Below are 12235 nucleotides of genomic sequence, written 5' to 3' on the forward strand. Positions count from 1 at the left end.
TTACACAAAAATTATAGCTGCTCTATTTGTAGGTGCAAAGAACTAGAAACTTAAGAGGATGCTTAGTTTTCATCAACTGGAGAATAGCTGAACAAATTAAAGTATATGAATGTAGTTGAATATCATTGTTCCATGAGAAATGAAGAAGGAGATGATTTCAGGGAAAATGTAGGAAAACTTTTATGAATTGATACAGAGGAAAGAACAGAAACAAAAAAATTTTACAGTAACAAAAAAGCATTATTTAAACAACAACAACTCTGAAAGACTTGACAAATTTGATCAGTGAAATGATTAGTCACAATTTCAGAGAATCAATATTAAAACAAGCTGCTCACTTCCTGACATGGAAGTGATAGTCTTAAGATGCAGAATTAGTTATATCTCTTTGGATATCACCAATGTATAGATTTGTTTTAGTTGATTGTGCCTATTTGGGCTTTTTTCCCCTCAATTCAGGAAGAGAATTGGTGAGGAAAGGGGGTTAGCAATAGAATTGTAGAAAGAGGAAAGAAAGAAACATTGAAGCATTTTTTAAATGCACAAATTGAATAGGAAAAGTTGATAAAAAAAAGGATTTCAAAGAAATAATGTAAAACTTTTTTAAAAGAATTTCCAAAAGAGAATAGAAGTTTAGAAAAAAGTACAGAAAAGCAAGTCATTTTTTTTTCTTAAAACTATGTAACTGTTAATCATTTGAGCCTTTTTCTTATCTATTATGATGTGGAAATGTTCCCCTTTTTTGGTGTTCATTTAAACATTTAAAATATTTCAAATCTGGCCTCAGACATTTAATACTTCTCGCTGTATGACCCTGGGCAAGTCACTTAATCCCAATTGTCTCAGCAAGAAAAAAGAAAAAGAAACCTTCATCTCTCTCTTCTTAGCTAGTTATCTTGTTTGTATTATTCAATTTCCAAAAGTTTCAAGGGAGTGATCTCTCTCTGCTGCTTCTCTTTTCCTTTTTAATTCCCATAATCAGATTTATTAGTCTCATTTTCTATTATACCTAAAGGTCACCAAGAACTTAGATCAGGTACTATAACCTTAAATTCACCATGTCTTAAAACAACTCATTCTCTACTCCATTCTGGTTTGTCCATTTTTGTCAATGTTATCACCATTCTAAGTGTCATGGGCTTGAAATCTTTGAATCATTTTTATCCTTTTCTCATCCTTGTATATTCTTTTCTTTGGCAGTCACTGAACCAAATCAAGTTTTTCCTTAGCCAATTAATCATGAAGACTTTTTAGTTTACTAACCCTCTTTAGTTATCTGCTTGGTGCTAATTTACTTCAGCTTGAATTCATCTCTTTAGAATGAATGGGTAAGTGACTTAGAGATCAAGCAGATAGGAAAGATGGTAGAAGAGAGATTATTGATGAGTAAATGGCTGAGATGGAAGGAATGGGGCAGAAAACAGGAATATAGGTGATCCTTAGGCATTGAAGTGTGGTATTCAATTTCATTGAAAATGAACAATTATAAATGAAAAAAAAAATAAAAATAACAAAAACTTCAAATGATTTGCTTTAAAAGAAGAAAATATTTCACGCAGTAATTTGCAATATGTATTATCAATGAGAAGTTTTAATTTTACCTGTGTCACCATCTTTAGGTAATCTGAGAAATAACCCAGTTAAATAATGGAATGAAGATTGTGTTTTATTCCTTGTAGGAAAAAAATAGAAAAGTTGTCATAAATAAGTATACACACATATACAATTAATTTTATTTAGAACTGTTTGGTTCTGCACACATATATTGTATCTAGGATATAATCTGACTTATTTAACATGTATAGGACAGCTTGCCATCTGGGGGAGGGGATGTGAAGGAAGGGAGGGGGAAAATCGGAACAGAAGTGAGTGCAAGGGATAATGTTGTAAAAAATTACCTTGGCATAGGTTCTGTCAATAAAAAGTTATAATTTTTTTTTAATAGCCTTTTATTTACAGGTTATATGCATGGGTAACTTTACAGCATTAACAATTGCCAAACCTCTTGTTCTAATTTTTCACCTCTTACCCCCCCCCTCCCCTAGATGGCTAGGATGACCAGTAGATATTAAATACATTAAAATATAAATTAGATACACAATAAGTATACATGACCAAACAGTTATTTTGCTATACAAAAATCAGACTCTGAAATATTGTACAATTAGCTTGTGAAGGAAATCAAAATGCAGGTGGGCATAAATATAGGGATTAGGAATTCAATGTAATGGTTTTAGTCATCTCCCAGAGTTCTTTCTCTGGGCATAGCTAGTTTAGTTCATTACTGCTCCATTGGAAATGATTTGGTTGATCTGTTGCTGAGGATGGCCAGGTCCATCAGAACTGGTCATCATATAGTATTTTGTTGAAGTATATAATGATCTCCTGGTCCTGCTCATTTCACTCAGCATCAGTTTGTGTAAGTCTCTCAGGCCTTTCTAGAAATCATCCTGTTGGTCATTTCTTACAGAACAGTAATATTCCATAATATTCATATACCACAATTTATTCAGCCATTCTCCAACTGGCGGATATTCAGTTTCAGTTTCTAGCCACTACAAAAGGGCTTCCACAAACATTACGTGCACATACAGGTCCTTTCCTTCTTTATGATCTCTTTGGGATATAAGCCCAGTAGTAACACTGCTGGATCAAAGGGTATGCACAGTTTGATAACTTTATGAGCATAGTTCCAAACTACTCTCCAGAATGGTTGGATTCATTCACAACTCCACCAACAATGCATCAATGTCCCAGTTTTCCCGCATCCCCTCCAACAATCATCATTATTTTTCCTGTCATCTTAGCCAATCTGACAGGTGTGTAGTGAGTATCTTAGAGTTGTCTTAATTTGCATTTCTCTGATTAATAATGACTTGGAGCATCTTTTCATATGACTAGAAATAGTTTCAATTTCTTCATCTGAGAATTGTCTGTTCATATCCTTTGACCATTTTCAATTGGAGAATGGCTTGATTTTTTATAAATTAGAGTTAATTCTCTATATATTTTGGAAATGAGGCCTTTATCAGAACCTTTGAATGTAAAAATATTTTCCCAGTTTATTGCTTCCCTTCTAATCTTGTCTGCATTAGTTTTGTTTGTACAAAAACTTTTCAGTTTGGTATAACCGAAATTTTCTATTTTGTGATCAGTAATGATCTCTAGTTCTGCTTTGGTCATAAAGTCCTTCCCCTTCCACAGGTCTGAGAGGTAAACTATCCTGTGTTCCTCTAATTTATTAATAATTTCATTCTTTATGCCTAGGTCATGAACCCATTTTGACCTTATCTTGGTGTCGGTGTTAAGTGTGGATCAATGCCTAGTTTCTGCCATATTAGTTTCCAATTTTCCCAGCAATTTTTATTAAACAGTAAGTTCTTATCCCAAAAGCTGGGGTCTTTGGGTTTGTCAAAGACTAGGTTGCTATATTTGTTGACTATTTTATCCCTTGAACCTAACCTATTCCACTAATCAACTAATCTATTTCTTAGCCAATACCAAATGGTTCTGGTAACTGCTGCTCTATAATATAATTTTAGATCTGGTACAACTAAGCCACCTTCATTTGATAAAAAGTTATAATTTTTTAAAAAAAGAAAGAAAGAAAGAAAAATTAGAAGAGCTTTTATATTGTTCCAAACAATCAAATCTACAGCTCCTTACTGGAATACAAATTGTTGTGGTATCTTTAAAAGAACTGTATTTTTTGTAATCAGAAGTTTTGGGTTCAAAATCCAGTTCTGCCTCTGTGTAAGTGAGATGAAGCATTTATTAAGTGCCTACTTGCTGACAGGCACTAGGATGCAGGCCTAGATTAGATTGTGGGCAGTGTCAAAGGAGAGTAAAAGACCTTTCACAAGAGAAACTGGAAGCAAAATCAATAGGACTTTCCAACAGATTGAATATGAAGGATAAGAGAGTGAGGATTACATTTAGATTCTAAGTCTGAGTGACTGGGAGTTTGGTAGTGAGGAGACTGTATATATAAACAGATGGAAAATAAAATAAATGGAAAGTGGTTTAGAGAAAAAAATACCATGACCATAGGATTATTGATCAAAAGGTATCTATCAAGTGCCTGCTATGTGCTAGATGTTATATTAAAATGTTGGGGGGTAAAATAGGAACTAGGAGTGGCAAATATGAAATAGAATTGGAGGAGCAATAGGGTTACCAAGGAGAGTTTGGAAGAATCCATTAAGATATGCCTGGATATGCTATTGACTAGCAGGTTAAATCCATAAATAAGTTTAGCAAACTAGCCAGTGTTAGTTATATTAGAGTATGGATAAAGATGCCAAAAAAGAGAAGACACTGTGAGGAGACAGAGAGAGAGAACCTCAAAGTAGGTTTAGTCCTGAAAAGGATTTGGCAAAGATCATCATGGACACACCTTTTTTAGGGGAAATATAACATTAGAAGTTTCTGGGGATGAGGAGAAGTGCCAAGAAGAATTTGGTAGCTCTGAGGGAGGAGGGATCAAAGAGTGGGGCCAGATGGAATACCTGGCAAATCAGGTTTCAGATCTCTCTAAAAGTTATGCTAATCAATATCTCAAAGGTTGTTTAAGGATGTTCCGAGACTGAGGGATAGACAAATGAGGTTGATAAAGGTTCCAACCTTACAAATCACTATACCAACTGGATAGTCCGGGACTTGGTTATGCCTGATTAATAGCTGCTTGGACTTCTTCCTGACAAGGGAAAGAGAATAAGCTTAAAAGGTCATATCAATACCTGTTCTCAAGGAGCTTATCTTCTAATGGATAAATTACAACATATTGTGTGGGACAGTGACTGAATCCAAATTAAAATCAGAGACTCTCAAGGTAAAAAGTTAAATCCTTTTTTTTTTTTTTTTTTTTTTTTTTTTTAAATTTCAATCTTATGAGAAAGGGCAATTCCCAACAGACATGGTCTCAGTAGAGGAATGCAGACTGCAAAACACAAGATTATATATAGACTCTTTACTCAGAAGCCCTTCTCCCCCCCCCTCCACACACACACACACACACACCCCTTTTCTTCCATTGTGTAGAGGAGTCCAAGCTTACATGCTAAACCCAGGAAATTTGTCCTAGGAACAAAAGGATAGTAGTAAATAACAAACCCTTAATTCAATTTTACGAGAGAACTGCTATACAAGCAGATATTTTTGAATGAGAGAATTGCTACCTGAATTCCCAAAGTCATTTTCAACTTTAAAAGTAGTACTTAAATGCTAATTAAGAGATGAGAGGGAATGGAGGGGAAATGTTCCAAGACAATGGAATACCTGCAGTTTTTTAAGTTATAACCAAACTTGTTCTTTCAAATTCTCAAGTCACAATTAGGACATAGTTCAAGACCACATTCCCAGGAGAGTTCTTCACTCAATTTGTCCCAGTTGAATGGGCTTGAAAAATATCAGGGAGTGGAGCAAGTGGATGGCGCAGTGGATAGAGCACCAACCCAGAAATCAGGAGGACCTGAGTTCAAATTTAGACTCAGATACTTCCTAGTTGTGTGTCCCTGGGCAAGTCACTTTATCCCAGTTGTCTCAGAAAAAAGAAAAATATCAGGGAGGGGACGGAGGTACTCATGCAAGAACATGGTTGTAAAGTCAGAGAATGAGGAACAGCTGACTTGGATGCTTCCTCAAAATGAAGTGAGAGAAGGGGTGGAGGAAAAAGGCAACTGAAGTATGATAGTAAAATGTGCTCTCTGCTATTTTACCCTCCAACATTTTAATATCATGCACAGGCATGATGAATGTGATAGTTTTGAGGTTCAAAAGGTTGGGGTTGTAGATTGGTGTTGTGAGGTATCTTGAAAAAGAATTTGCAGACTTGAGCCCAGCTCCAAGTCAAGGAACAAAGTTTATTATCATTGTAATGCTAATTGAAACAGGTTAAGCTCCAAAAGGATTTTAGCTAAGAACCAGGCGCAAGAAGACAAATTTATAGGAAAAGACAGATCTGGTTCTTCATGTCACTGATATGGTAATTTTATGACCCAGAGATAGAACTGAGGAATGGTCTCAGATTGCACCTCACCATTTATCTCAGAAACCCTGTTATCACAGATCAATAGATTGTTATCTGGCAATCTGCAAAGACTATATTATTTAGCCAGAAGACTTTAGAATCATTGACAGATAGATTGTTAGAACAGTAGCTCCAGAGGAGCTCAGAATCACTGCTATATCTTCCTTAAAGTTTAGGGGAATAAATATATAGCTATCATTGACAGACAGATTATGAAAATGAAAGTACTTTTAAGGTCAGGGGACCTCAGGATCACTGCTACATTTCCCCTAGAAGCTGTACCCATCAATAGGGAACTTTAATTGACTGGAAACTTGCTAGAATGTGCTCTCTGCTAGAAGCAAAATATCTAGTAATTTCTCGAATAGTCTTTACTATAATTATAATATTCATTATTCAGGAGAAATTGGTTCCTGGGATGAACATGGGATTAAAAAAGGACTTTGGGAGAACATAATCTGTCCATTTTAGACTTGTGATAGAGAATAGAAGAGGGGCATGGTCTGACATAAATTTAAAAACAAAAACAAAACAATCAACCTTAGTGGGACAGTGATGTCCTGAAAAACAGACTTTCCAGATTAAGAATAAGCAAAGAGGGGTTTATTGTGAGAAAGGGCATCTTCCATATGACAAGGTGTTTGTCAGCAAAGAAGTGCAAAACTAACTGCAAAAATACCAGATTAAATAGCCTGAATGCAGGAGCCCCCAAAATGCCCCCGCCCCCCCAAGGCTGGCCTTTTCTCCCATTCTTTGGAGGAGTCCAGGTTTACATTCTAGTGGGGAACCTAGAAACCAAAGAATACAAGTCAATAATAATAAACTCTTAATTTGTTTTCCTAGAGAATTGCTATACAAGCTTATATCCTTGGATAAGAGAACTCAAAGCCATAATTATCTTTAAAACAAAAAGTATTTAAATGCTAATTAAAAGGTGATGGGAAACTGGAGAGGACAAACACCTTCAACTTTAAGCTATAACTCTATTATTAGGAAGTCTCAAGTCTCAAAGTATTGTTTAAGATTATATTTCCAAGATAATGGCTTCATTTGGTTAATTCTCCACACACCCAACATATATAATCTAATTTAAAAAGTACTAGGTATCTCCTGTTTTGTGAAGATGTTTTTCTGGGTCCTAGCGATTCAAGGTAAAAATGAAAAACTGACACTATCCTCAAGGATTTTACACTCTACTACTAGAAGGAAATATGCTGTAGATGAGAGTCGAAGAGGGGGAGCTTCATCAGAGTTCTATAAGAGTAAGAATCAGGAATGGTAAATGAAGGAGCTGAAAGTGTAAAGCTCAGAGTAAGTTAAAGCTCATAGGCAAAGCTAAGAATAATAAAAAAGGGGGTGTCTTGAGAATCTGGTTTTATTTGGGAGACAGTTATATTAGGAAAATCAGAGAAAGGATAGAAACACCTACTGGAATGGAATGCAAAACTGCTCAACTTGAAGAGAATGATCTTTGAATTATAAAATATAAAATTATTAACAGGGTTCATAACCAACAGTTGTAGGAGATGTAGTTGTAAGAGAATGTAGCTGCCCATAGATGAGATCTAATTATCTATTTCAAATGAACTAGATTCCAGAATACAGAAAAAACAGATTGAAGAATCATTATCACTACTTTTTTGTACTCATTTTTTTTTTATTTAAAAAAAATAGAAAAAAATGAAAGCAAAACAGAACATTGTCAAGTGCTCAGCAGAACATCAAGGAAGATTCAAAATATATAACAATAAATTAACAGTTCAAGAAAGGATATATAATAGTAGGAGAGATCATATTCATCTTTCCTTTGCTGCTTTGTAAGTTATTCTTTTGTTCTCTGCTACACTTTTATTCTTTTTTTCTCCCTTCATTCCCTCTACCTGTCCTATGAGAAATAGATGGGCAGTTATTTGATTTCCCCAGTTATGAAAGTTAAATTGGAGAAATGAAACTTAAATTAGAAAACAAACTCATAAGTAGTATCATAAGTAAACATCGTAAAAATATCAAAGGATAATCAAGGGTGGAGTTTATCTTCCCTGGGGAAAAAAAAAAGTAAATTCCTTGGGGGCAGGGACAGACTTGTAATCTGGGATGATGGCCTTAGATTTGAAAACAAATCTTTTGTTCTTTGACCCTCATCCTGCCTTACCTTCCCATTCTAGAATGTAAGTACCTTTGGCTACATAATGAGGGGTGAAGATTCATGTGTAACTTCTGTAATATCCAATTAATGGGGAATCAGAAGAGAAACTTGAGTTTCAGGATAGGAAATAAAATGAAGCATTTGGAGTTTCAAAGGTATGTCTATTAACCTAGACATCTATTCTTGCCAGGATGTAAAATATTACTGCATTTATCAGTGAGTCAGTAGAGTTCTTGATAAGATATTTTGTTTCTTACATCCCCCCAAGCAGGCTATAGTTAAGCACAGGTGTTTATATCTGTTATATATTCACCCACAGACTCACATATATACACATACACACTCATTTACTCATATGTAAACATGTACTTAAAACAATATTAATGTGGCTGACATGTAGCTTTCGTTATAGATTTTGGAGGGTGCTGTATACTTCGTGGTAAATATTTAGTATTGCCTATTTAACCCATTCCTGATGTGAATGAGTCCTTTTCCCCCTTTGAGAACTTTGTGTCTTCTTCCTCTGGAACTCCATAATTACTATTTTTACCTTTCCTAGGTGGTTTTCTTATTTCTTTTCTTTCTTTCTTTTTTTTTTTTTTTAAAGAGCAGGTCATACTCAACTCTGCCTCCAATGTCAATATTAAACATTTGGTATACATTTCTATATAAAAACCAATTTGTTCATGTTAAGTTCCTTGAAGTTGATCTTTGATAAATTTTTTAGTTCAGGTTTGGTTGAAAGTCCTGAAAATCTGTAAGTTCGTTGAATTTTCCTTTTTTTTTTTCATTCAATATTATGGATAATTTTGCTGAACATATTTTTGGCTGCAAGCCTAGTTCTCTTGGTTGCCAGTATAAAAGATTCTAGGACCTGTGGCTAAGTCCTGTACAATTTTAATTGTAGCTGATTTTTTTTTTTCTTATTTCTTGCGAAACTTTCTCTTTGATTTTGAGGTTTCGAAATTTGGTAATAGTATTCCTTATGTGTTTTCCACAAAAGATTGATGAATTTTTTCTATTTCTACTTTCCCCTCATGTTCTGTCACTCCAGGATAATTTTCTTAGATTATTTCTTGCATTGTTATGTCAAGGTTCTTTTTTAGTCACAGCTTTCAGGTTGTCCACTTTTTCTTATATTTTCTCTTCTTGATCTGTTCTCCAGATTTGTTGTTTTCCTTATATTTCACATTCTGTTCTATTTTTTCATTCTTTATATTCTGTTTTGTTATTTCTTGGACTCATAGCTTCACTGGCTTCTCTTGCTCAATTCTAATTTTCAAAGACTTATTTTTGTCGTTAAGATTCTGTTTGTCCTTTTCTAGTTATTTTTTTTTCTTATAATCTTTTTGGGTGGTTGTTTGTTTTAATTTTTCTAAAATGTCTCTCATTTTATTTTTAAATTCTTTTTTGAGTTCTTTTATAAATTCTCTCTGGGTAGGGAACTATTTAACATTACTATTTGGGGTAGAAGATTTGTCCTCCTCGGAAGATGATTCCTGTTTTTCCCTAGCCCCATCTTAAGTTTCTATGGTTGGGTTCTTCTTTGCCAATGCATTTTTTTTTTCCCTAATAAGAAGTATTAGTGTTAGCACCTCTATTGGATGTGGGATAGTGCCTCTGCCTTCACTTCAGCTCTGCTCCTGACTCTTTACACTTGTTTACTCTGAGCCTACGTGAATACTTCTTCTCTTAGACAAAGATGTAGTATATGTAGCTAAGTACTGACTTTTAATAGCTCATGTTGATATTTTAGAAAAGATGTGAGCTAATTGGTAAGAAAAAAAAAAAGTAACTGAATTTGTAACTAGTCGAATGACTATTGGAAATTAATATGGAAAACGGCTTTTCCTGATAGACCAATCAAACAGATCTTTCAAAAAAGAAATTAAGACTGTTCTGGTAAGATTTTTTCCTGATCTACCAATCTTAGAATATCACTCAAAAAGAAAATAAGATTATTTTGACATGACCTATACATTGAGACCACTAGAAAGAGAAACCATTAAGTTCTGCAAATACAAATACTAACAAAAAGCCTTACCCTTAAGGAATTTATGTTCCAGTGTGAAAAAAAAACAACGCATAAATGGACTTGAAAAGAAAAGCAGAATACAGGAAGTACTCACATAGGCCCACTGTACACAAATGTAAAGAGTCAGGAGCAGAGGCACCATCCTCTACCTCAAGGTTAGAAGTGCTTACACTCTGACCTAAAATTCCAGACCAAAAGTTCACAGTTGAGTCTGGCATTCCTAATCAGCCAAGCTTCCCTGAGTCTTTCCAAACTCAGACTCTGGAGTCCACACTCAGCTCAGGCCAGGAAGGGAAAGTTCCTGTGGTTCTGGCTTAGGCTCCAGCCAAACCCAGCTTGCCCCAGGGTTCCCCACTTGTTGTTTCTGTTAGCCTGGAGGTGTTTGCATTCACTTTAATTTAAAATTTTAAAGGAAAAGTACTATGGGGAGAGGTAGTGAAAGTTTTCACTTTTAAAAAACATGAAAAATGATCATACAGCCTGATATAATGGAATGAATGTGCTGGACATAAAGTTACTAAACCTACATTCAGATTTTAACTATAACTTTGGCTGTGATCCTAGTGATACATCATTTAACATCTCTGAACTCCTCAGGTGTTCTCATTTGTAAAATGGGGATAATATTTAAAAATCACAGGATTTTTAATGAAGAATTTCATGTACCATAAAGCTTCTTTATAAATGTAAGGTAGATAAAGATAATAATTGTTATTATTACTCCTTTTTATATAATTTATCTTTGTCTCCAACTAGATCATAAACTTCTTGAGAGCAAAAATTGGGCTGTTATTTTCTTCATATTTACAGTGCCCAGTGCTTAACATAGGGCTTTTATTAGATGTTACATGGAATTAATAAAATGCTGCTTCTCATTCTCTTTGAACTTATTCTAAAAATGGGACAATGCAAATGCAGGCAGATGTAGTAAATGATATTAAATGTTTGAATTGAAATAGTTCACTACAGGAGCATAAATTTTGTTTCATTGTGTTGTTAATTTTTTAACTCTATATTGGTTACACTTGTTAAACTTTTTTTTCAACATAACGACTCTTGAGTGTTACTGTCCTTACTAATGTTCTAACGTATTGGTTTTATTTTATTCAAATTTCTAGAAGTTGCTGGGTATGTTTTGCTACTGATGAAGATGATCGAACAGCTGAGTGGGTGAGACCATGCAGGTGCAGAGGATCTACAAAATGGGTTCATCAAGCTTGTCTGCAGCGCTGGGTAGATGAAAAACAAAGAGGAAATAGTACAGCACGAGTAGCATGTCCTCAGTGTAATGCAGAATACTTAATAGTATTTCCAAAGTTGGGTAAGTTGAAAGTCTCTCAAATTTGAACATAATATATTTGAATCTTTTCATTTGCATGGATCCCTGGGAGCCATTTTAATTAAGAGTCTATATTTGGTTTAACTTGTTGTTTTCTTACAGTCAGTCGCTTTATATGTACAGTGTTTTTACTTGAGAATCATTAACATTTTTCTGTGCCTGTAATTCATAGCATAATATGAACATATATATTCTCAAATACATTATAAACTTTTGTTGAGAATAGGAAAAGAAATTTACTACCTATTTGACCATATTTTACCATAATTAAATAAAAGAGCTAAAATACGCTAAGATTTAAGTAATTCTGTCTTTATCTAATGATATGTGTTTGGAGGAAGAAAACAATTACCCCTTTCTTTTTTCACGCTCATTTTAATATTTTACTGCTTATTTTTACATATTCTTGGTCTGTTAATTGTTTCACATTTGAAGGATTGAGATTAATAAAGCTAAAGTTGAATTTTTATAGTTTTTAGAAAAATTTAGACTCAAAACTCTCCCACCAGATTCTCATTTTACAGTTTTCTTTTTTTGGAAACTCTTTCTTTCCTATCAATTAGAATTGTAAGATATGACTAAAAGATCTTCATGAAACAGGGTTGGGCATATTGTTATAAGGTTATTGAGTCCAAAGGAATTAGAAAAATTTGGGCTCTGAGAAAACCAGAACAAAAGAAGTTTTAG

General features: G+C 34.2%; 1 protein-coding gene across 1 annotated transcript in view; it reads left to right on the plus strand.

Moving 5' to 3' along the window:
- The window catches only part of MARCHF5 (membrane associated ring-CH-type finger 5), a 58944-nt gene that overhangs the window by 11223 nt on the left and 35486 nt on the right, over positions 1 to 12235 (plus strand). Inside the window, exon 2 of the mRNA XM_031956051.1 lies at positions 11328 to 11530. Coding sequence (XP_031811911.1) covers positions 11328 to 11530 — 203 coding nt within the window. The remainder of the gene's footprint in view (positions 1 to 11327; positions 11531 to 12235) is intronic.

The sequence above is a fragment of the Sarcophilus harrisii genome, chromosome 2 (genome assembly GCF_902635505.1).
Source record: "Sarcophilus harrisii chromosome 2, mSarHar1.11, whole genome shotgun sequence".
Lineage (NCBI taxonomy): Eukaryota > Metazoa > Chordata > Mammalia > Dasyuromorphia > Dasyuridae > Sarcophilus > Sarcophilus harrisii.